This window comes from Danio rerio, chromosome 3 (assembly GCF_049306965.1).
Source record: "Danio rerio strain Tuebingen ecotype United States chromosome 3, GRCz12tu, whole genome shotgun sequence".
Classification (NCBI taxonomy): domain Eukaryota; kingdom Metazoa; phylum Chordata; class Actinopteri; order Cypriniformes; family Danionidae; genus Danio; species Danio rerio.
In genome coordinates, this window is record NC_133178.1 from 67,378,561 (window position 1) to 67,405,000 (window position 26,440).

Consider the following 26,440-nt stretch of genomic DNA (forward strand, 5'->3'; position numbering starts at 1 on the left):
CTCTTCACCCTTTGAGTATTACTCCGCCCGCAGCCAGCAACAAGCAGAGAGACACTACAGTCTGATCAATATTGCAGCTGTTAGACAACATCATGTACTGCTGAGGCTGTTTAGTGGAGAATGTAGTTGTTTGGATTGCAGCTATGCAGTTTATTTATAAGATTAGTGTCTATTTTAATTATTAACAATTTCTGAGAGAACTCGTCGACGGCCATTAGCCTGCCATAGTGTAGTAGACCAAAGACGGTTGACGCTTTCCATCCACAAGATGGCGACAGAACCGCATAATAAGCCCTTACGCTTAGAAGATATCCGCTTGTTAAGTGGTGACGTGTTTGTGACGTATGTATACTGTTTCCGGGTCCAAGCTGCCATTCATTTGAGTGGAGAAATCATTCGTTTATGATCATGTTTTATTCCTGTCACACATTAAAGTTAATTTTACATAAAGTCATAGTGTACACAACAATCTCTGGGCTTGCTGCATAACAAATACCAAAAATTTTACAATTTATAAAAAATTTATCACTTTCTGGCCATCGGATATTAGGCTGGATATATATACTGCCATCGTGATTATCGAAAGCATTAAATCACTTTGTAAACGTTTATTATTACCGTTTCATGAGTCTCCTCATTCAGCTGGATAGAGCGCTTGGACCCGGAAGCCGCTTCGCGTGACGTCACACTTAACAAGCGGATAACAGTCTGATTTCTAACTACAGCTGATCAGATCATTATTAAACTGGTAAGCAGTATCTGCCAACACTCCCGTTTTATCCTGGGAGTATCCCGTATTTCAGTTTAATCTCCTGCAACTCTCCCGTTTTCATTTCTTCCGGAAAACTCCTGTAATTTCACCCCCAACACAAGCTCAATGCTTTAATATCCTCTCTCTCTCTCACACTGCGGAAGCGCTACAGTATAAAGACGACTGCACGTGTAGTTGAGGCACACAGACATGTGACGTGTGTAGCATTAATACTTTTATTAAAACCACAATTATTCAAAAACACAATGCACAGATCAACATTCCTGACACTCTCTAGAGTTTCCCATCAACACTACTGACCAATCAAATCCACTCTAGTGTCTGACATGCCCCGCCCCCTTCAACATGTGTGTGTTTTTCCTATGGAAGTCAATGGTTACCGGTTTTCAACATACTTCAAAATATCTTCTTCAGTGTTCAACAGGAGAAAGACACTCATGACGGTTTAACACCACTAGAGGGAGAGTACACAGAGCACGTCTTCATCTGTGGGTGAACTGAGCCTTTAAGGAGATATAACAACACATCACTGCACAACAGCCGAGCAGGAGAGCGTCTGCAACATCTACACACGACTCCGACTTACATCTACTCCAATAACCGCCGGGTTTCTATTGTTAAATCACTGCTTCACTAGTATAGTCATTACTGAACCAATATACAGCGTCAGGAGTAGAGTAATGCTGCAGTCACATTGAACAGAAGCAAACTAAATGATAACGGTTAATGAATGAACAGTTAGCATGACGGTATCTCGGCATTTAAACAGTGTTTTTAGGCTTAATGCTGATATATGATGCTGTTACCCCCACAGCAGTGAAGGGTGGGCTGATCGCTGCACATGCACATCTGGAGCAGCCGTCGTGCTCTTCAGCCTCGGCTCATGCGTTTAGTCCCTGAACTACAGCAGAACAGCCTGCTCTCTGTGTAAGTGGACACAAGGACAGTGTAAACGGTACAAATAAGAGATGTATAGCACTGCAGACACAGCTCTGTCGTCCAGATATCCACACACTCTTACTCTCTACACTAGACTAGAGTAGAGTATAGTGTTGTGTTCAGACATCAGACAACACAAGCTCAATCACCTGACAGTGGAGGAAGCGTAAATAAGATTATTACACACTCCTATTGGGAAATATCTGGCATTGGGATAGTCATTTTCAGCTCTATATATTGTGATATATATATATTACGATATCATTAGTTATACTTGGTAAGTAAGGTTCAGTTCTCGCTCTTAGCAGACCATGTTGCTTCAGTAAACTCCAACTTACCTGCTTATATAGAGTTATTAAGGTAGTTTAGGTGTTGGATTAGGGATGTAGAATATGATCATGTGCTTTATAAGTACTAATAAGCAGCCAATATCTCAATAACACGCACACTAATAAGCTACTAGTGAATAGTGAGAACGGCTCCCTACAGAGTCACCGAATGCATTCATATTGATTGGGATGATTCTGAAGGGGGCGTCATGGTGGCGCAGTGTGTAGCACCATCTGGTTTGAGTCTCAGCTGGGTCAGTTGGTGTTTGTGTGTGGAGTTTGCATGTTCTCCCTGTGTTGGCGTGGGTTTCCTCCGGGTGCTCCGGTTTCAGTCCAAACTTATGCGCTATAGGGGAACTGATCAACTACACTGGTGTGTGTGTGTGTGAGTGTTTCCCAGTATTGGGTTGCGGCTAGAAGGGCATCCGCTGTGTAAAACATAAGCTGGATTAAGTTGTTGGTTCATTCCGCTGTGGTGAAGCTGAGGGAAAATAACTGAATGTGTAGTGGAGTGAATCATGCATAACATGTACTAATCAGACTACAAGCACAGGTCAAGAGAGAGTTTGTAGATATCTGGACTAGAACAGGACACAGCCTCTGTGTAAGAGCAGTGTTAGCAGTAGCTTTAGGGTGGGTAGTTTACCATATTAACACGTCCCTGCTTTAATTACGGGCTGATGATAGAGTTTAACCACGGCAGAGCGCGAGACACTTTCTGTAAGATGTATCCGCTCCTGCAGTCGGCTCCCGCCGGCCGGCTCACCATCCCCGTCAGGAAGAAGACCTCTCGGTGCAGCGTCAGCACTGGACTGCCCTGCCCAAACACACAGTCTGCTTTAGCCCGCGGCAGACTGCACATCAGCTTATTACTGGACACCTGCAGACACAGAGGAAACAGCAACAACATGCATGTTAGATATCACTACAGCTGAAGGCAGAGTTATTCACCCCCTGATTATTCCCCCAGTTTCTGTGTATCAGAGAGCAGATTCCTCCAGCACATCTCTGATCATAACAGTGTTCATAACTCATCTCTAATAGCTGATGTGTTCCTCTTCTCCATGATGACAGCACATAATATTAGACTGGATCTTCTTCAAGACACTAGTGTTCAGCTTACAGTGACATGTAAAGGCTTCACTAGGGTAATCAGGGTAAAGTTTCCCAGTACTGGGTTGCAGCTGGAAGGGCATCTGCTGTGTAAAACATATGCCGGAAAAGTTGGTGGTTCATTCTACTGTGGCGACCCCTGATTAATAAAGAAACTAAGCTTAGGGGAATGAATGAATACTTTTTTGCACTCTTGAGGGCCCCCTGGTGGCCGCTGGGCCCTAATCACCTGCTCAGTTTGCTTATGCCTAGGGCCCGCTCTGATACTATGGATGACAAAACCAGCAAAAACAATAGCAAAATAAATGCGCAAATATTTAAATAAATGCATACATTCCTGCATAAATAAAACAATAATGAAATAAATATTTATATGAATATAAAAAAAATCCACAAACTCCTGCATAAATAAATATATAGATAATGAATAGTGTGTGCAGGGAAATAATTACAGGAATGTTGGGGGATTAGGAAAATGCTAAACTAAAACCTTTGTTTATTCATTCTGGAATGTAGCTGCGTATTTATTTTTCCTCAAGTCAGCATGTTATATGCAAGTACATAAATAAATACACAACAACGTAAATGCTTGGAAAGAGGGTAAAAATAAACTTGTCTTATTCCCCCAACATTCCTGTAATTTATATAATTATTTACGCGCACTATTACATATTTACATATTTATTCATGCAGGAATTTGTGAAGCTTTATATACACTGATGTATTTATTTGCTCATTTGTTTATTTATTGTTTTATTTATTAATTTACTCAGGTATTTACATATTTGCATATTTAGTTAATGGAGGAAGGATAACTCTGACTTCAGCTGTAGCTCTGAGGCTGTGACCCCTCACTGATCTCCTCTATAAGCCGGCAGATGTGCACACCTGAGCGGAGTGTTGCCGTGAGCAGTCCTGCAGTGTTTGATAGGACAGGTGGTTCAGCAGCAGGTGTCCTTCAATGCCGTCCTCAGTGGGCGTGTCCTTCCAGCCGGTGACCACGCCCATGTACTGTCCCGCCGTCAGCACGCGGTCTGCAAAGTCTCTCTCTGGAAGGCAGGCCGCCGCCACGCTCTTCTTGAAGATGATCCTGTCCCGGAGCTCCAGCAGCGCCAGGTCATTCTCAGCTGTACCTGAGCTGTGCAGAGGGTGGAGGTGCACCTGCCGGACCGCCAGAGTCTGACCTGACGACTCGAACATCGTCATACGCTTACCTGCGGAGGAGTAGATAACGCAACATCATTAGCATCCATCACCTACAGATACGTGATGCGCATGCGGCTCTGTCCCAAATCACACACTACTTACACCATCCATACTACAAGCTGAGGTAGAATCGTGCATGAGTGTGTGTTGTGTGTTCAGTGAGTGTAGATGAGCGCACTGACCCACTGCCACCTGGAAGTCGGGGTGTTTTCTGGCACACTGCGCAGTGGTCAGAACCAGATTCTCCTTCAGGATGACGCCGCTGCAGAAGCCGGAGGATCCCCGCAGGAGCATCGCCTACACACACACGCACGCACACACGCACGCACGCACGCACGCACGCACGCACGCACGCGCACACACACACACACACACATACACACACACACACACACACAGACAGTGAGTGAGAGCAGCGCTGCAGTGCACCAGGCTCGATCACAGGAGGGTGAAGTGTGTGTTCTGGACCTGCCAGGGACACTCCTCCGGGCCGCAGGGGAATCCTTCATATTCCGATTTGATGTTTTCTGACTGCCGTCGCTCCCACTGACTCACGCTGCCCACTTTACCACAGGGAAACGTCACTGAACACACACACAGAGAGAGAGAGAGAGAGAGTCAACACTCACTGCAGGGCTGCTTCTGCTCACACTTGAGGCTGTGTATGCCTGTTGGAGCAGCCCTGTTTACAAGGCAGGAATGGTACAGTCAAAATAAAACAAATTATAGAGGGGTCGTTCACCCAAACGGTAAAAGCCTGCCATCATTTACTTGGTTTACCCTTTAAGAGTGTCTTTCTCCTGTTGAACACTAAAGAAGATATTCTGAAGAATGTTGAGAATGGAAGTCAATGGTTACCGGTTTCCAGCATTCTTCAGAATATCTTCTTCAGTGTTCAACAGGAGAAAGACACTCAGATAGGTCTGAAACCAGTTGAGGGAGAGTTAATACTGGGTAAATATCAGTTCTGGGTGAACGGACCCTCACACAGTAACTCTGCATTAAAAGCACATGTATAAAGTGTACGGTGGAGAGTGTGTCCTGCTAATATACATATCTGAAATTATAAATATTTTGGTTAATGTTGTAAGAAACACAATGAGGGTAAAGCCACATGTTTGGTCAGGATTTATTTTAAATCTCTTCAACTGTTCATTAATAATAGTTGAGTTTTATAGATTTATAATAAAGCCTGAAGACTAACTATTAATATGAACTAACTAATAACTAGGCCAGACAGAATCTGCAGGCATTGTGTGCTATTTCTGTGCAGAATTTTGTCAAAAATCTGTGTGTGCAGATATCCACAGACCTCCAGCCCATCATTGAGTCTGCTTATTTTAAATCAATTTCAGTAATATTATTGACTAATATGAAAGTGTGGATGTGATTTATTCACAGTACAGTGTGTAGAGTCGTGTGTTCAGTCTTTCAGTAGAGATATTATATGAGAGACGTGCTTTCTTTACCAAATAAGTGGATCTAGATGGATTTGCACTGTGAACATTAAATAAAGTTAAAAAGCTTTTATTTGTTTATTATTTCATATATTCAGCTTTAACTTACGATCCTCTGAAAATAAAACGCCACAGATTTCTTACCAAGAAATAGCAAAATAACTAATAACTAACTAAATAACTAAATGCTAATAACTAATGGACTATTGGCACGTGTTTTCTTCAGGCTCTCTCAGACACTGTACAAAAGCGAGTCTCTGCTAATCAGTTTTGTTAATTGTTGGTGGTTTTATTTAACTGTTCTGTAATCATACATGTGCGCCTGCATACACTGCAAAACACGCTGTAGCACTTACATCTCCTGTCTTTCTCTTGTCCAAATCTCTTAAATCTTAAATGTGTGTGTGTGTGTGTGTGTGTGTGTGTGTGTTAGCCAGATCAAGTGTAAGGTGTGTTGGACTCACCTGCGGGCACACACTTCTCCTTCTGCTGCAGTTTCCAGCCGTAAGCGCAGGAGCACTCGTATGAATGATAGCCCGGCTTACAGAACTGACTGCAGCCCTTGCTCTTATCTATTAAACACACCGTCTGATCTGGAGGACACGGAAACACCACGAGTCACGGGAGTCAATTAGACAGCAATTCAGTGTCAACATGCGAGCATAGACGGATGAGAGGACTGCCGGTGGATGTGGAGAATTCCCCTCGGCTGTTTCTTCTGTGCAAAGTCAAACTATTGAGGTGGACAGGGAAACTGTGTTGAGGTGAAAACACCCCGTGAGTAAACCAGAGCTAGTGGAGCATTGGCTTATGTGTGAGGCCAGCAGTACGCTGTAACCCGCTCAGCAGATGTTTGTGTGTGTGATATTTAGATGATCTGCTAATTAAAACCCTCCTGATGTCTGTTTTATTGACTCTGAATCTGCGTCTTATTTCAGAGGCTTGCTCTGTCCTCTAGAGGGCGCATTTTCAGCTGCATCCGCACACTTCATGCCTTAAATACGCTGTTCTCCAGCATCTGGCAACCCGGGTGCTGAAATATAATTGGCTAATCTGGCAGTGGGCAGAGATCAAAACAAAGACATTCTGGCATATAATGCACCGTCTCCAAGCAGAATATCTGACTTCAGCATCGCTACTCAGATAAACAAGCATGCACTAGCATGATTCTGAAATATCCGCACACTTATTATGCTTCAAAAAGGCGAACATCCTCATACCTGTCTCACAGTGTGTTCCCGTGAAGCCGGATTTACAGATGCAGTCGTACCCCCCCACACTATCTGAACACATGGCTCCATTTTTGCATGGCTGGTCAGCACACTGGTCACCATCTAGCATGCAACAAACACCATCAGTGCGCACACAACACACGTCAGCCTACTACAGCTTATATCTATATGACATATATTCATGCATTCAAAAACAAATAAGCTCTTAAAACCGGGGAGATCCGTCACACATCTTCATTATCTGCAACATTTACAACTCACCGATGTAGACCGACCAGAAGATGTCCTTAAAGAAAACACACACACACACACACACACACACACACACACACACACACACACACAAACAGCTGTGAATATTAGCAGTGTTAAAGCAGCAATATAATTAGGTTTTAATCAGTTAAACAGCCCTGATTTGAGCGTACACTTTGCCTTTATGGACTGAAGCTTGTGTATTAATCACTGTATTTAATGTGTGAGCAGTCCAAACCCGTGTAAAACACTCAGGCACGAGCATTAATAACATCTGTAGCTTCACCATGAAGACTGTACAGCGTTATTTCAGATTCTATAACTCAATTTAAGCATCTGAACACTGCTGGACTCAGAGAAATCTATGAGGCGCTGGTTATTATAGTTGTGTCTCTGCTCTGCTGTATTCATCAATGCCTGTGATTGAGTTATTATAGCTCATGCAGACGCACTGGCCTACAAAACCCTCTCAACCAATATACACATAACTATGGAGTCAATCCAGGGCCATATACACGTGCAGAATAAAAGAAGGTTAATGCAAAAATTGCTATTTAAAAATTAATTTTGCTTACAAAAATAAAGGACTGCAAAGAGAAAATTAAGTTTTGAGAAACAAAAAACCAAAACAATATTTGCAAAACATTTATACAGCATTGCCTTTTAAAACGCGGCCAGTTAATTGCAGAACATTTATTTATATATATATATTTATTTATTTATTTATATATATATATATATATATATATATATATATATATATATATATATATATATATATATATATATATTTATATATACACACACACACACACACACACTTTTTTTCTTTTTTTATTGCAAATATTTTAGATTTTTTGCACTGCTTGATGTTTATTTGCAGTTCTTTCTTTGTTTGCAAATGTATTTTTATTTTACAAAACTGTATTTTCCCTTTGCAGTTCTTTATTTTTGTTGGCAAAATTAATTTGTATTCCTCAAAAATAATTTTTTAACTGTGATTTTAATTAAATTGAGAGTTTGGGAAATTTAGATTTTTTATTTTTTGTTCAATATTTTATTTTTTGTTTGCAAAACTTTCTTTTATTTTGCAAGTATATAAATATACACACACACACACACATGCACACGCACACACTCACTGTCCTGTAGTTGTCCTGGAACACCTCTCTGGCCTCCTCATAGTCACACACTTCCTCTAGGCACTCTCTCTCCAGGTTAGCGGGGAGTTTGGTCTCCTCATCTCCAGTGTTGCTCCTCTTCTGACGGGAGATCACGTTGAGCGCGTCCCACTTCTCCAGGAACACAGGGGCTGAAATGAGCATCATAAGATTAACACACACAAAAGCTCCTGCCACAGACATATTAAAGCCACATTAAAGATGAAAAATCATCGTCTGTGAGCTGTTTAAGCTGAAGTGTGTGTAGTCTAGTGTGTCCACAGTCAGACTGCAGTGACAGAAACACAACACGTCTTTAAACATTTCCTGATGTTAAATTCAGGCCCACTGCAGCATCGTGAAGCAGGCGAGCAGTTTCTGATTGACAGCCACACATTAACATGTCTCCATATTAATGAGTATAAACACATCCACAGGACAGGATTGGCACAGAAACTGGGAGTAAAAGATCTGCTCAACTGGTAACCACTGAGCTTCACAGTAGGAAATACACATACCATGGAAGTCAATGGTTACAGGTTTCCAAAATAAAGTCTTCAGTGTGGAAAAAAGCAAAAGGAAACAAGATAAAATGATAATTCTGTCATGGTTTACTCATCATTCACTCGATATAAACATTCAGGAGTTGCTTTATTCTGCTGAACACTAATGAAGATATTTTGAAGAATGTTGGAAACCTGTAACCATACTGACTTGCACAGTGTTTGTTTTTCCTACTATGGAAGTCACTGGAGTTCAAAATATCCTCTTTATTGTGGAGTATTGTACTGTTAGACGGAGTAAATCATGAATACATGTGCATTTTTGGGTGAACTACCCCTTTAATGACAGCCAATCACTGTTTATGGATAACAAAGAAATCAAACGCTAGGATGCAGTACACTATTACCTAAATTATCCTTTATAGAATGTATTAAAACATAATAATGATAAATAAATAGGCCAAATAACTATATCAGTACCCTCGAAGCTCCCCCAAGAGGAGAAGATCTGCCAGGACTGCTAAGAAAACAAACCACAATGGCGTAATGACACCGAAATCTCTGTCAAAATACTGTCAAACTAGCAAACAGTGTCGCTTTTGTTGTACATTCAATACCTGGCGATTATTTCAGGCAAATATTAGCGGGAGAACATCCGAATAATCGAGAAAAACGCGAATATCTGCAGCCGCTGAGTCCTGTGGCGCAGTGTTTGCGATGAGCCTCATCACAAGCTGCCTGTTACTTTTCTCATCGCTTTCACACACTGACCAACCACCCGTGAAGATGATGCTTGTTTTTGATGCCTGCTGAAAGATTGAGAATGTTTTACCTGATCTTTTGTGTAATCCGGCGGTCACGAAGCCAAACAAAACTGCGAGGGAAAGATATATTCCGAGACAAGCCATGATGACGGAGGAAGCGCTCTGCGTGAGAGGAAACAAGCGGAGTTAATATATAAGCGCGTGCTGGATTCAGCTGTGGGTGTCCTACATGGATATTCAGCTTCCAGTAAAGATGAGCAGCACATTCAACAGCAGAAACTGCCTCTAACTTTGACCTTCTGACTTTAAATGATGATTATTGTGGCAGATAACGGAGCACTCATCCGCTGAACCCGTGACGCAGATCTGAAGCGATGATGGAGTGACGTCACCACGCACAATCCACCGATAAACAGTCCAAACACACTTGCGCGCTATAGGGGGCCTGATCAACTAAACTGGCCTTAGTGTATGAGTGTGTGAGTGTGTATAGGTGTTTCCCAGATCTGGTTTGCATCTGGAAGAGCATCCGCTGTGTAAAACATATGCTGGAATAGTTGGCAGTTCATTCCGCTGTGGCGACCCCTGACTAATAAGGAACTAAGCTTTATTATTATGTCTTAATAACTCTGAACAACATGCAGGAGATAATGGAGATTCAGAACAGTAGTAATGCTGAGTCCACCATTAACAGTGTGGCCACTAGATGGCAGCAGAGCGCAGCTGAATTATGAACTTATCATGTTTAATATTGTTATTGACGTCACTACATATTAATCTCATAAACAAGTTTATCATATTAATCTCTCCCGGTGGAGCAGATCTATCAGTGTAAACAGGTTACAATCAAGCCTCAAAGCAGTGTTAAATAAGGTAACCTGTAACCTACAATGGAAGTCAATGGTTACTGGTTTTTAACATTCTTCAAAGTATCTTCTTTAGTGTTTAGCAGGAGAACGCAGCTCATAAAGAGTTGATGTCCACCTGGGGGAGAGTGAATGTTGATTTTTGAGTGAACTGACCCTGGTTTTGTCAAGGTCTACATGAATATAGTGTGTGTCAGGAGTGTTTGTGAGGACGCAGAGCTTTGCTGACAGCTGAAGGAGAGTCTCTTCAACACTTTACCTCAAATCCTCCACATGTCAATCGTTTCTCCACACTTATGAGCCTTTATAAGCCCTCATGAGCCCCTACAGGCAGCTGATCTGGATCTGCCGGCAGCTGCTCTCTGCTCGTCCAGCTGTTCTCCTTTGCTCTGGAGTTAATATCACACTGCTGTGTCTTTCACTCACAGTAGTTTTATTCTGAATTAAGTAATATGCTTTCTGATTAAAGAGCTCTTGTTCTGCAGAGATCACTCCTGCAGGAGCTTTAAACACAGCAGCAGTGTGTGAGGATCTCCAGCAGCCTCTGATGCTCAACAGCACTGAACTGGGTTTGTTCTAATCAGACTTGATGCAGAAACACTGTGATTGACATTCTCCTGCTGTACGTGTCATCAAGCCCCGCCCACTAGCGCCCATCTCATTAGCATGTCCAGCAGGCCTGAGTGAGAAGCAGCCGTCTGTCCATTCGCCATTAGAGTGTTTGAGCTGCTGAAGATAATGTCAGCATAGACGAAGAGCATTATAGATGTGGAGTTCTCACTTCTTTCTCTTCTTAAACACAAAAGAAGATATTTTGAAGACTGTTGGAATCCTGTAACCATTGACTTTCATAGTATTTGGTTTTCCTATAGAAGTCAATGGTTACCGGTTTTCATCATTCTTCAAAATATCTTCTTCAGTGTTCAACAGCAGAAAGAAGCTGCTAAAGGTTTCGCCTGAGGGAGAGTGAATAGTGAGTAAATGTTCATCTTTGGTGTGAACTGACCCTTAATTTGGCCAACACAAGAGCAAATGAGCTCCTCTAAAGCCCTCCACCAGTCGTCTGCTCATGAAATATCACTTTATTATCATCATCATCATCACTTTTGTCACGATTATAGTTCTGCTAAAGGCCATGCTGCTGATTATATGAAGCTTCAGTCCTCCATTGCCCTCCCTCCTCTAATGACGCTCGGGTTTCTTCTCGTCTCTTTATTTTCTGTTTAATTAATTCTTCCGTGAACAGTCACATAATGAAGCTCTGCTGCAGTGAATAATAGAGCGGATCGTTAACATTCAGTCGCTCTGTGGGTTCCTCCTCTGTGGGCTGAATGCCAGAGCCGGCTTTATAACTCTACACACACCTTAAACAAGCTCACGACACACACAACCTGTTCAAACTCAGGGGGACTCAGTATGGAGCCAGATCAGCCTCAAAACTTGTATTTGATCAATTGTGTATTCACGTAGTGTGTTGTGTGTATTTAGGCGGTTCATTCCGCTGTGGTGACCCCAGATTAATAAAGGGACTAAGCCAAAAAGAAAATTAATGCATGCGTGTATTTACGAATTGTGTATATACAAATTGTGTGTGCATTTACGTATTGGGTTGTGTGTGTTTGTGTATTGGGTTGTGTGTGTTTGTGAATTGGGTTGTGTGTGTTTACATATTGGGTTGTGTGTGTTTACAAATTGTGTTTAGTAAAGGTATTATTTCTGAGACTGATCTGCCTCTATAAGGTAGTTGTTTGTTTGTTTTTCAGCTTGTTGTGTATTTTAAGAGTTCACCATGAATGAATCTGCCCCATACAGTAGCTGGTGTACATGATTCCATCATCCCAATCTGCAATAAAACATAACAGTTATTCTAAAAATGTTTATTATATCATACAAAAATATGTCCTGCAGTCAAACTCATCACATTTACATCAACATCACCTCAGAGCTGAAGAATGAGCAGTGTCTCTAATATAATCAAGCACTGTTGATCTGCACATCTCATGCTGTTATATTTCAGGCTCAGATCATTTGCCTTTGCCTGATTATTCCCCATCAGCTGAAGTAATGAAGGTGTAGAGACTCTAAACTCTTCAGCATCATCATCATCATGATGTAGGAACACATCCGCTCACCACAGCTACTGGTTATTTCACAGCAGTGATGTCTGACTGCAGACTTATCAGACCACATGCGCATTGTCAATGTTTAAAATGCATTTATTATGATGATGATGATGATCACTTATGAAGGCTTCTGCCATGTTAAAGTGCTCACTAAAGTGTAGCACAGCTATAAATCAACAGCTCATCTCTTCTGTCAGCAGAGTAATGTAGGAGAGTTAGTATGCTGAACAGAAACCTGTGCTTCTGACACACTTAAACACAATAAAGCCCAGATATATGATGATGACTGGAGGAGCAGAGTCACTCTACAAGCGCTTTGGACAACGGATGAACACATAACAGGAAATAGAACTAACCCGCAGCAGATACATGTGAATGTGGAATGAGGGATTATTTGAGGAGGTTAAACACAGACTGGAGATAATGCAGAGGCACAGATTCTGCACACTGAACACCTGACGTCCATGAGCTCAACTAAAGAGAAGATGAGGGACGCACTGAAAACACACACACACACACACAACCCTGTAGTGCTGTAGTACTGTGTTTCCCAGTACTGGGTTGCAGCTGGAAGGGCATGTGCTGTGTATTGCTGCAGTCACACTAGAGTTTGAGCATGTGAAATTCTGTAGTATGGCGCTGTGAAAAGAAGGCGGGATTAAACTAGATGATTAGACATGAATAAAGTGAGTGATTGCTCCGTGCTTTACATTTCTGTAAATGAGAGAGCTTGTGTTTTGATCCTCGATTGGTTTCACGCAATCAAGTGATGTGATTTCACAGCAACTTGTCACATGACAAGCTACCGTTTACGGTTTATGGCTGGGATGAAGAGGTGTAGACGGGCTGATTCGAGTCACTGTTATGGCTCCGTACTCGCCTACTGTTTTTCTAATACTAGAACTCTGGACACACTACTCAGCTCAGACAGTTTTCACATACTGTATAGTAGTGAAGTATGTGATTATGAACACAGCTCGTGTCTACAGCTGGAGTAAGAGTGAAACCCGCGCGCTGAACGCCTTACAAATTGTAATTTGAATTTTACAAATTTCATTTGCATATTTAAAAATTGCTTTGAATTTTACTAATTTGATTTGCATATCTATGAATTGGACTGGCATGTTGATGAATTGTTTAAAATGTATGGATTGTATTTGCATACTAAATAAATTGTATTTCAATATTTATGAATGGTTTTAAATTTACAAATTTGATTTGCATATTTTTGAATTGTTTTTAATATATAAATTGAATTAGCATATTTAGGAATTGTTTTATATTTATAAACTCGATTTGTATATTTATTAATAGCTTTAAATTTATTAACTGGATTTACATATTTATTAATTAGTTTACATTTATGAAATGGATTAGCATATTTAGAAATTGTTTAAAATTTATAAACTGGATTTGCATATTATTAATTTTTTATATTCATGTACTGAATTTACATATTTGGGAATTATTTTAAATTAATTAAATGGATTTGCATATGTATTATTATTTTACATTTATGAACTGGATTAGCATATTTATGAATTATTTTATATTTATGAACTGGATTTGAATGATTAGGATTTTTTATATTTATGAACTGGAGAAGCATATTTATGATTTTTTTTATGAACTGGATTTGCATATTATTGTTTTTTTAATATTTACGAACTGGATTTGCAGATTTAAGATTTTTTTATTTATTAACTGGATCATATTAATGATTTTTTTTATATTTATGAACTGGATTAGCATATTTATTAATTATTTATTAACTGGATTTGCAGATTTAAGATTTTTTTATTTATTAACTGGATCATATTAATGATATTTTTAATATTTATGAACTGGATTAGCATATTTATTAATTATTTATGAACTGGATTTGAATATTTAAGATTTTTTTATATTTATGAACTGGCTTTGCATATTTATGAATTATTTTTTTATGAACTGGATTTGCATCTTTAGGAATAGTTTTATATTTAATAACTGGATTTGCACATTTGTGAATTATTTTTAATTTACAAACTGGATTTGCATATTCATGAATTGTTTTAAATGAACTGCACTTGTGTATTTTCGAGTGTACACACTGGGTGTTGTAGATGTGAACTGTGCTGTGCATGTATAGAACTTTGTGTTGTAAATGTGTTATTTTTAAGACTCGCCTACTGATCCAATGCTATTAATTCTGACATACTCCTCAGCTCACATACTATGTAGTAGTGAAGTATGTGATTTTGAACACAGCCCGTGTCTACAGCTGAGTGAAACCAGCGTGCTGAGCAGTGCAGTACAGCACAACCCTATCATCAGCTCCTACAAACATGTTTCTCTTTAGTAAAAAACCATGTTTGCCTGCTGAACTTGGTGAACCCTTCAAAATGCTGCTGCTGGGCAAATGCAGTCCCTCATTACAGTGATCATTACAGCTGAACGGCTCAATTCTGTGTCCCTAAAATGCGTTTTCGCCCAGTAGTGTTTCTGACGGCCGACTCTTCATTGCATCCCTCTTTATGATGTGGTTGTTTTGGCACAAAGCCCTTCAGCAAATGCTGTCCCTGAGCCCCAGTGGTCTAGGGTCTGGACAGAGTGGTGTAGACGGGCGGGTCCCAGTGTGCAGAGGAGCTGTGCGGTGCGGGGATGTTGAGTATGGGCCTGTGCAGGTATGGGTATGGGTACGGGTAGCTGGAGTACGGGCTGTAGAAGCTGTGCTCTGTGTATTCACACTGTGCGCTGCTGCTGCTGTAAAGCGTGCTGCTGTGCTCACTGTAGTGCTGCGGGCTCCGCTGCTCCGTCTTTATGTGCACTCGCTGTGGGTGCAGGTGTGCTCCAGCAGGGGGCGCCCTCCGGCTGCAGGCGCCCTGATCTGGGGTCAGAGGCAGGTACTGGTCAAACTCCTGCAGGTCAAAGGTCATGTTGCCGATGACGTCAGTGCTGAGCTCGGAGATGTCCACGTTGCTGAAGTCAATGTTCTGTTTGGGGCCCTGAGGATGCTCTGTTTTGGGGGTGGTTGGAGGAGTCGGTGGACCATGAGGATGCCCTGAGGATTAGCAATGTGAAGATGATGCTGTGTGTCAATAAAGGGCTGCACAATATACAAAACATCACTATCACAATACACACAGCACATGATCCAGTCAATTACTTTAAATCTTCAGGAAGACAACGAGAGGGTGCTCGCTGCAGAGCCATTTGAGGAGAGGTGAGCTCCAGAGAGGGGGAGCATGAGCTGTCGCTCCTCCTCCTGTAAGCTGTTTTAATGCGTACACCAACCACACCCCTAACCCTACCCCCAGTGACATCACTCATAGAAGAAGTGCAAAAAAGGTGGAGCTCAAGCTTAAGCTCCCCCTCTCTGGAGCTCACCTCTCTTCAAATGGCTCTGCAGCGAGCACCACTTGAAGACAACAGGAAACATCCAAAAACAGACTGAAAAAAAATAATTATTAGTGTCTGTCTATCTATCTGTCTGTCTGCATTTCATGGTCAGACCACCCCAACACCACAGTAATTCACACGCATGCATATCTCCACATGTTTCTTGAGTTCACGTCTCACCTGTGTGGTCAGTGATGTGGTCCGGTGACCCAGTCAGTCGACCCATTCCCGGCTCCGCTTTATACATGTGCTGCATCAGCTCGGAGCCGGCTTCAGACTCGGCGTGGCCCGGCTCCACCCTCTTCCGTCTCCTGGGCTGGTATTTATAATCCGGATGATCCTTCTTGTGCTGGACCCTCAGTCGCTCTGCCTCCTCCACGAACGGCCTCTTCTCGCTCTCCGTCAGCAGTCTGTTGAGGGCCCATACGCCGTTATTAACTCGCAGTTAGCAAAACGAAATGATATATCGTTTCAGAATGGATATCGCAATGTGCTGGATTATAGCTGATCAAACAAAATTCAGAATGCATGAGCTTTGTGGAGCTTAATGATGATCGAGCGAAAGACTAACATTTGCATCGGTTTTTAAAGCAGTGCTTACACACATACGACATGTTCAACTTTATTGATGGCCAATCTTTACACTTTTAATGTGTGCGTTTAGGTCTCATTTTAAAGAAGACAGACATCAGATTGTAGCTGAAAAGAAAAAGGTTAAATAAATCTAAAGGTATGTGCCTTTATGTTTATGAAAATAACAAAACAATACATGTACGATTTATTATAATACATAAAATATGCATTTTACAAACCTGTTTCAGCCTGACATTAACAGAAAATCAAAGCCTAATATCTGAACAAATTCAAGTTGCTATCTCCAAGAGTGAGCTTTCAGTCTGCAGTGCCAGACATTCAGCTCACGTTGATGACCACTCAAGAGCGCCCCCTATCTCTATGTTGAGGAATTTACATAATCTTTTCATACTTTTGACAATATCTATAAAGTAGACATCAAATTATAAAGCAGTATGGGCAGTTTAGTGATATTTGATCCTCTAAAACACTCTGCAGATCATCAGTCAGTCACTCATGCATTATTTGCAATATTTAAGTGAAACTGTCTTCATTCGTCTCTTTCACACAGGGTTAAGCAGTTTTGTATTTTGTTTTCCCTTTAAAAATACTAATCTTTTTATGCGTTTACTTGTGTTTTCTTTGACTATTATGAACATTGGTTTGATGATCTGAAACAGGAAAGTGTGACAAAACAATAAGAAATCATAAAGGGAAATACTTTTTCACACCCCTGTATGCATGTGTGCACGTTTTTGCAATATTTGAACATACATGTTGCATTTATGACATATCTCAATTATGTAAAACCCTAATAAGAGCGTGTGTTTCGCATACCTGTAATTTGCATACATTTCCATGTATAATATTTGTATATGGGTATTCAGGGGTAGGCCAACAGATAAGCAAAACATTACAGATCAGTTTGAGTTTACAGTTTTCAGCGCTACCTCATTTATTAGCGCACACAAACACACACACACGCACACTAAAGTATGTCAAAATCATTTTGAAGACACAGCTCTTAGGGGACAGCACACCCAAAAATGAAAATTCCTGAACAGAATAAAACTTTAAGCGCATGACTTCTCATGGCCATAAACACTACACTATCTTCATTGTGCGTGTGATGTCTGTAATCTAGAAGCCACGTATTTGTAAATACTTTTATATAATTATTTACATTTTTGTTTCTGATCTGTACAGTTGCAAGAGTTAATGCACATACTGCACACTAATCACACATCAATATTTCTTTATTGTTTATTTTCCACTTAGATGTCTTTCTGTCCCCTTGTGTCGATTTTAAATCAGATTTATTAATAAAGCACAATAAAAACCCCAATGTGCTGTGCAAAAGATCTGCTAATAACATAAAAACAGATATAAATGACCAGAGTACATTTAAAAAAGATCCAGAGGGTGGAAAAACACTGATTAATGATGATTTTGCATCATGTATGGACAGTTTGTGTATATACTGTATGTATCTGAGCTTCTGTAAAGCACAGAAATATTCCTCGGTGAATAAAGCTGATTCTGATCATATTCCAGGAATCGCATCACCCCTGGGAATCTATGGGTGCGTCTCAATCAGCAGCCTTGTTCACTAGTGAGTGCACTGATCAGGGTTCACAACTCATTGTCAGTGCTGTCTCAGGCCCTGTCCACAGGAACACCGGTGTTTTCGAAGCTGCAGTTCTTTCGATGTGGTTCGTCTACATGAAAACACAGCAGCAGGTGACTGAAACGGGAAACTCTGGCCAGGGTGAAGATTTTCAGAAACCCTGGGTACAGTGTGGTCATGTGGACGATAAACCTAAGAGCTTTTTCCTCATGACGTCAGAGTTTCTCCTTTCTGATTGGCGGACACGGTTAGCTTCACACCAAACGCAGAAGACGTGATCGAGGTGAATTCTGTGCATGCAGCAGATGCGTTCGCACTGCGGGATGGTAATCCGGCTCTGTTCTCATGTGTGCACTGACTTGTGTGCAATGTACTGCACAAATCCTTAATTATGTGTTTGGTGTGAATTCAGCATTAAGGCTGTTTTCGCCCCCTGCTGGTTCGAAGTGCCCTCAACATGCAGCACAGCACATTTTGTTGTGGGCGGAGATTTTTTTTAAACTGTTTATAAAATTCCTGTAGAGCTGGAAGTTAACGAAATTATACATCTTATTTATTAAATTACCCATAAATTGTATTTTATTAACATTTACCACCACCCCAGCCCTAAACCTACTCACAGTAAATGTAAAAACAGCAAATATGAAGAGAATTATTTGAATTATTGATTAAATCACTTATTAAATTGCATTTTATTAATGTCTACCTCAACCCAACCCACCAAAGCTACTCCTCACAGTAATGTAAAAATATTAATTATTATCAATACCTAAAGCCGTCTTTCCACTTCACACGACATTTGGACATGACTGTCGGAATGCGCCCCCTTGTGGAAGTCGCACAGAATTTTCAGTGTTGTCGTGCACCATGGGAGAGAAGCTGTTCTCGCAGTGTCCGAAATAAAGGCAAGAGCCTTTATTCGCCATGTGTTCACCACGGATGAACGAATGAATACTAGACACGACCGCTAAAAAATATTGGAGGGAATGTGGAAAAAACATTAAAAATTATATACTTTTATTACTCATTTATGAATAGAAATGTCAATTTTAATAGACTTTTTCTGAACTACTATTACTCATCTCGCATGCACAGACCTGCTTGGACAACACTGAAATACATCACATCCGGCCGGCTGGTCACATACGGTAGTCACAGGAGTTCAAATATTTCAACGAATCCGCAGATCAATTCGGATCTGAATTTTCTGCATACGCAGATGATCGAAACTCCACACAGCTCCCGGACTACTCTCCATTGAAAATTAATAACTTCCACTCTGTGGTTTATCGTGTGCAGTGAAGAGGAGGCGTAACCCTTAATGTCAAACAAGATTCAGTTTGTCTTTATTTCTATAGCGCTTTCACAATGTAGATTATGTCAAAGCAGCTTTACATAGAAGATTATAGTAGAGAGAGATGTTTTTCCAAATATAATCTATTATTTATTCATTTTTAACATCGGTTCAGAACATTTATGATTGTTCAATGACTGAGGTGTTGCTCATATGTGAAACAATCAAATTATTTAGCTATTATGTAGTTTTAAAATTGTAGTAACGTAAAAATATCAATTATTGCAATAAAGCGTCACAAAAAAGTGCTGTTTGGACGTGAATGACGCAGCTGTATCCCTTCTAGACTTTACTGCCCCTTTTATGCGCCCTTGACGAATATTAAATTCAAATTACAACCAAATTACTCAGCTGTTATGTACTTAGATAAACACAGGAAAGTTATTAGTTCAGCTGATGTTTATTATTATTAGTTAGTTTTATATTATTAGTATTATATTATTATCAGTTCTGACGTCGTAGAAAGAGGACGTTGTCATGTCAAGTCAACCAAGCTCATCAGTGCCCTTATTAGCGTACACTACCAAGTGATAAACAAGCTAGGGAGCTATATTGATTGATATGTCTATAAGCCCAACCAGGCACGTGCACACATAGGGCTCAACCTGTGCAGTGCACATGCCCTTTTTAGTCTTGGATAGAAAGTGCCCTTCCAAAATGATCAAAAGTGCCCCCGCGACGCAACACACCCTCGGTCCCGCCTTTCAGTAGGCGCGCGACAACACAGCTGATCAGTACGCGCGCGACAACACAGCTGATCAGTACGCGCGCGACAACACAGCTGATCAGAACGCGCGACAACCCCCCCCCCCCCCACTCTACAAAAAATTTATCCTGCACATGCCCTTTGGACGGTCTCTGCACGGGCCTGAGCCCAACATCTGTATTTCTCACCTACCGCAATTTATAAGCGCCCTTAACGAACAATACATTTAAATTACAATCACATTATTTAGCTGTAATGTACTTTTAAAAACATGGGAATGTAGAAATATTAATTATTGCTGTATTACATAAATGTTATTGACGCGAGTGTCTGCAGCTGTTTTCCTTCTAGACTTTACCGCACTTCATATGCGCACATAACGGCTGTTCTGAAGCGCGAAATATGAATCACGTGACCCAAATAATCAACCGTTAAAAAATCCGTTATTTAGCTATTTTTAAATTAACGAACATAATATAGTAAACACTTCTAACGGTTGCACGGCTGTAGTGTTGCTGGTGGATTAACGTTAGATGTAATGTCCTCTTAAAAACTTAGTAAAATACATGGAATTTAGTTCTGCTGTAGGTTATAAATTAGTTTTGATGTCGTACAACGAGGATCTTCTAATGTCAAGTCAAACAAACTCATCAGTGCCCTTACTAGTGTGCATTAAGTTACCTAGACGCAGCCCGTGCGCTAATAAGTGAGTGAATAAAGCAGTGTGTTTCTGACCTCCAGAGTTTGCCGAGTGTTTTGCTGAGCTCCGCGTTGTGCAGGTGCGGGTACTGGTCCGCCAGTTTCCTCCGCGCGGCTTGAGCCCAAACCATAAACGCGTTCATGGGTCTCTTGACGTGCGGTTTGCTCTTCCCAGATCCGCTCACCCGCACCGGCATGGGCACCAGAGACCAGTCGTAGCCCTTCAGCACCTGCGACACCGCGTCCCGGATACACACCGGAAATCTGCCGTCCTCATCCTCCGCTTGTTGACCCATCCGGAGCGCGGCGGGTCCGGCGGGAGAGCAGGACGGGTCAGAGTCGCACTCATCCGGACACTCGGAGCTGCAGGACCCGGTCGGGCTGCTGCACTTTTCCCGCTCCTCGCTCATAGTCGCTTATGCTTTCAAACTCAGCTTGTTTAGTAATTAAGCACCTGTCCAGTCAGAAAGCTTCAGTTATCATTACGGCGCATCATCTCACACAACACCGGTGTTTTTCTGACTGAGCTGCGCGCGCCTTTTTATGGGGATCTGTGTTTGCGTCACTCCTCCTGCGGCCTCTGATTGGTGGACTCTGGTTATCAGCTGCTGTGATTGGCGAGGCATGTTCTCACTCAGGTAATTTGATATTTAGCCACTTTGTTTATTAACATTATTAATATTTATTTATTTATTTAGAGGCTAAATGAAATGTGTGGCACTAAAATAATATAATTTCACTTGACATTTCACTTAGCCTAAACACTTTCAATTGGTTATTTTATTTAATTAATCTCAATATCAATATTAACATCAATATAAATTGATTATTATCATTTATTATTATTAATATTTACACACAGTGAACATTGTTTAGGGTAAATTAAATGTGTGACACTCAAATAATACAATTTCACTTCACTTTATTCAGTTAATTTTAAACATCAATATTGGCAGTTCATTCTGCCGTAGTGATCCCTAATAAATAAGGGATTATTTAATAATAAGGGTATTGATATTGATATTAATACTTATGGCTGTTCATTTATTTATTCACACACAGTGAACATTGTTAATAAGTGAAATGAAAATATAAAGTAAAATAGTTTTAGTGCCTCACATATCATTTACAGTACTAAATCATATTAGTATATCATTATACTTTGCAAAACAATCCATATTATCTTAATAAATGCTTTGTTAATGATGAATAATGTTATTAAACATGAATAAATGTGCAGGATTACACTTTAACACACAAGACAAACATGTTTATGGACTCCTGATATCATCATTAGAGCATTATTTAAAGAGAATTATGAATCTTGTTGTAAACTGTGTGCTGTTTATACAATGTTACCGTACTGTACTGTGTCTGCTGAGGAATATTTCTGCTGTTGAAGCCCAGAAGGCACACAGTAATGTGACTGAAACTCTGACAGACGGATCTCATTTCTCAGGGAAGTCCGTTGCTTTGTGTCTCCTTCTTCTGTATGTCTTTGTTCCGGCGGCCGGTTCCTCTCAGACACTTTGAATTAAACCCATTTTCAGTCAACATATGGAGCTGTTTGCCTCACAATGCACCATATTTACTCTAATATTTGACTTGATCTGCACCTCGGAGGTATAAGCACTCCAGCGCCGTTTCTGACATGCCATTTTGTCATGTGGGTTGCTAAAGGCTAATCTTCAACATGTCTGCTGTTAAACATTAATTTTAATTCATTTAAAATCAATTACCATTTTTAGCTTACTGCTAGGATGAATTAGCATGTTCCTAGCATAACTAGTATGACTTAGCATGTTGTTACCGTTATTCTAGTATATATTAGCATGTTGCTACCATCATTCTATAATATATTAGCATGTTTTAACATGATTATAGTATGAATCAACACGTTAGCAGGTTTCTAGTATGAATTAGCATGTGCATAGCATGTTTCTAGTTTGGATTTGCATAAATTAGCATGCTGCTTGCATGTTTGTAGTATGAATTAGCATGTTGGTAGCATGTGTCTAGTAAGAATTATCATATTGTTTCTAGTATAAATTGTCATGTTGCTAGCACTTCTTCAGTACGAATGTGCATGTTTTTAGCATGATTCTAGTATGAATTACTATGTCGTTTACATGCTTCTTGTATGCATTAGCATGTGTCTAGCATGTTTTAGTATTAATTAGCATGTTTTTAGTATGACTTATCATATTGATAGCACTTCTCTGGTATGAATTAGCATGTTGTATCTTGCTATCATGTTTCAAGTATTAATGACCTTGCTGCAAGCATGTTTTTAGTAAGAATGTGCATGTTGTTAACATGCTTATAGTATGAAGTAACATGTTAGCACATTTCTAATATAAATTTGCATGTTAATAGCATGTTTCTAGCATAGATTAGCATGTTGGTAGCATGATTCTAGTATGAACTTGCATGTTAGTATGTATATTATGAATCAATATGTTGTTACTATGTTTCGAGTATTAATTAGCATGTTGTGCTAGTGTGTTTCTAGTATAAATTACCATGTTGCTATCATGTTTTTAGTATGAATATGCATGTTTTAGCATGATTCTAGTATGAATTAGCATGTTGTTAACATGTTTCTAGCATGAACTTGTTGTGTGTTAGCATGTGTCTAGTATGAGTTAACATGTTATCATTAATTTAGTGTAAATGTTTCTAGTTTGAATTAGCATGTTTACTTGTTTAGCATGCATTAGCATCTTGATAATTTGTCTATATGAATTATTATGTTGGACAACGCAGTGCGCAGTAGGTAGTGCTCTAGCCTCACAGAAAGAAGGTCGCTGGTTCGAGCCTCAGCTGGGTCAGTTGATGTTTCTCTGTGGAGTTTGCATGTTCTCCCCGTGTTGGCGTGGGTTTCCTCCGGGTGCTCCGGTTTCCCCCACAGTCCAAACACATGCGCTATAGGGGAATTGGGTTGGCTAAATTGTCTATAGTGCATGAGTGTAAATGAGTGTGTGTGTGGATGTTTCCCAGAGATGGGTTGTGACTAAAAGGATATCCGCTGCGTAAAAACGTGCTGGATAAGTTGGCGGTTCATTCCGCTGTGGTGACCCCAGATTGATAAAGGGACTAAACCAAAAATGAATGAATGAATTGTCATGTTGTAAACATTTTTCTATGAATCAGCGTGTTAACATGTCTAGCATGCATTAGCGTGTTGTTAGTATGTGGCTAGTATGAATTAACATGTTATTAGCATGACCCTAGTATAAATGAAGTTGTTTTTAATGTGAATTAGCATGCTAACATGCGTCTAATATGATTTACCATGTTGTTAGCATGTTTCTAGTGTGGGTTAGCATGTGACTTGTGTGCTTTTAGCATGAATTAGCATATTGATAGCATTTCTCTGCTATGAATTGGCATATTAGTATCGTGTTAGCATGTGTTTAGTATGGATTAGCATGTTGTGAGTGTGTTTTTATAGCAGTGATGATGTATTGATTATTAATGTAGACGTGATCCAGGCTGATGTTCCCTGTCCTTCTTCTATTGGTGAACCCTGGCGTGCACCTCTGCATGAGCTGGAGGACTGAACGCTCGCTCTGCACTCCAGTCAGAAAACCAGCACACATTTTCTGACATGCAATGTTTAAATATATGCAAATCCAGAGAGCCGAGATGGAGGGAATGATCTCTGACTGTTTACAGTTACTGTTGCTCAAACTAAAGCTGAGAGGTGTGGACAGCTACAGTCTGTCTTCCCTCCTTGCCCTTTATTAGTGTGAGGCTTTTTCCAAACTGCTATGAGAGTCATTCTGCTGTTGAACACTAATGAAGATATTTTGAAGAATGCTGGAAACCGGTAACCATTGACTTCCACTTGTTTTTCCTGCTATGGAAGTCAGTTTCCAGCATTCTTCAAAGCATCTTCTTTAGCGTCCTACAGAAGGAAGACACTCATAGAGGTTTTGAGGGAGAGTAAAGCGTGAGAACATGTTGATTTTTGGGTGAACTGCCCCCTCCGTCTTTAATCTCTGATTAATATTTAAACAAAAGCATGACGATGAACAGCTCATGGTCGTAATTATAAGCTTTATTTCATCCTGTTAGTGAAATGTTGAGAAGAGCACAGAGGTGACGGAGGATTCAGACTGCAGGAAACAATTACTGTGAACTGGCTTCAAGCCATGATCAGCGCTGTGTGGAGGAGGCTTCAACTGCTTCCAGATTTATCAGATGCTGGTGTTTACCCACATTATTCCAGTGTGTTTGTCCATGCTCAGCTCTGTGTTTAGCTACATGTTAGTCAGATTAAAGGGGAGAGTTCCCCCAGAAATGAACATTTACTCACTATTTAGTCAAGGTATACACCTTTCTTTCTTCTATTTTGAAGAATGCTAAAAACGGGTAACCATTGACTTCCATAGTAGGAAAAACAAATAGAAGTCAATGGTTACTGGTTTGCAACATTCTTTAAAATAACGTCTTTAGTGTTCAACAGAATAAAGAAGCTCATGAATGTTTGAATCAAATAAATGGAAGATAAATGATGACAGTATATTTATTTTTTGGTGAATTTTTGATTTAATTTCTTAGCTGTTGCCTCCACTATTTGTACATACACATAAAAAAATACGCTCAACAAAATTATTACCAATCTTTAACAGTCTTTTAGTGCACAGATTTAAGCTTGGTCTCATTTTAAAGAAGACATATGTCAGACTGTAGCTGGAAGAGTTCAAGACGTTCAATAAAACTAAAGTTATGTGCCTTTATGAAAATGATAAAACAATAAATTTAAGGTTTATTATATTACATAAAATTTATGTATATGCTTTAAAAATCAAAGCTAAATATCTGAACATATTCCCAATTTGGATTTGATGTCTCCAAAAAGGAGCTTTCAGTCAGATTTAGTGGCTGCAGTACCAGACATGACCACCAGGTTGACATTGAGTTTACATTGGTGAGCATATTAGGGAGTTTCCAATGTTTTGCATGATATGAATCATATCTTTTTATACTTTTGACAATATTTTTACAGTAGACATCAAATCCTAAAGCAGTATGCGCAGTTTGATGGGAATTTAGCCTCTAAAAACATCTGTAAAAACATTAACATGTGGATTGCTGTAGCAAAGTAGTGCTTTACAGCTGTGACGAGTGTCCTGCAAACTAATAAATAACTGTTGCTCAGTGATATCTATTAAAAATCAGTCACCAGATATGAAAACTAGACATGTTAAGCTTTCAGTTGATATAAAGTTATTGATGATTGCTTTAAGTTTAGACGACAATATCACAGATTAAATAGTAACTGTAAATGCTCCCACACTGAAAACAGTGACAACACATGCATTCAGAGGTCTTAGCCTTTTCCAGTCTACAGTTTGTCATGATTATAGGATTTTATT

General features: G+C 40.1%; 2 protein-coding genes and 1 long non-coding RNA gene across 4 annotated transcripts in view; 1 reads left to right on the forward strand and 2 right to left on the reverse strand.

The window, feature by feature from the left end:
* Positions 1 to 969: 969 nt before the first annotated feature.
* proza (protein Z, vitamin K-dependent plasma glycoprotein a) lies at positions 970 to 10,111 on the reverse strand. Its single transcript, NM_001327792.1, is given in 10 exon segments — positions 970 to 2,920; positions 4,042 to 4,367; positions 4,542 to 4,656; positions 4,828 to 4,943; positions 6,281 to 6,409; positions 7,037 to 7,150; positions 7,310 to 7,334; positions 8,443 to 8,612; positions 9,796 to 9,889; positions 10,072 to 10,111. Coding segments are annotated over 9 exon segments (1,281 nt in total). The 5' UTR covers positions 9,872 to 9,889; positions 10,072 to 10,111; the 3' UTR covers positions 970 to 2,710.
* A 2,344-nt stretch (positions 10,112 to 12,455) lies between these two features.
* Positions 12,456 to 21,574, reverse strand: sox8b (SRY-box transcription factor 8b). Of its 2 annotated transcripts, XR_012397846.1 has the most exons (4): positions 21,093 to 21,574; positions 16,278 to 16,507; positions 14,490 to 15,759; positions 12,456 to 14,313 (listed from the first exon to the last, which is right to left on the reverse strand). XR_012397846.1 is itself a non-coding variant. In NM_001025465.2 (3 exon segments), coding segments are annotated over 3 exon segments (1,071 nt in total). In that variant the 5' UTR covers positions 21,467 to 21,554; the 3' UTR covers positions 14,582 to 15,292.
* Positions 20,776 to 26,440, forward strand: part of LOC141381333 (uncharacterized) — a 10,366-nt gene continuing 4,701 nt past the window's right edge. Inside the window, exon 1 of the long non-coding RNA XR_012401330.1 lies at positions 20,776 to 21,694. This is a non-coding gene — a long non-coding RNA (uncharacterized lncRNA). The remainder of the gene's footprint in view (positions 21,695 to 26,440) is intronic.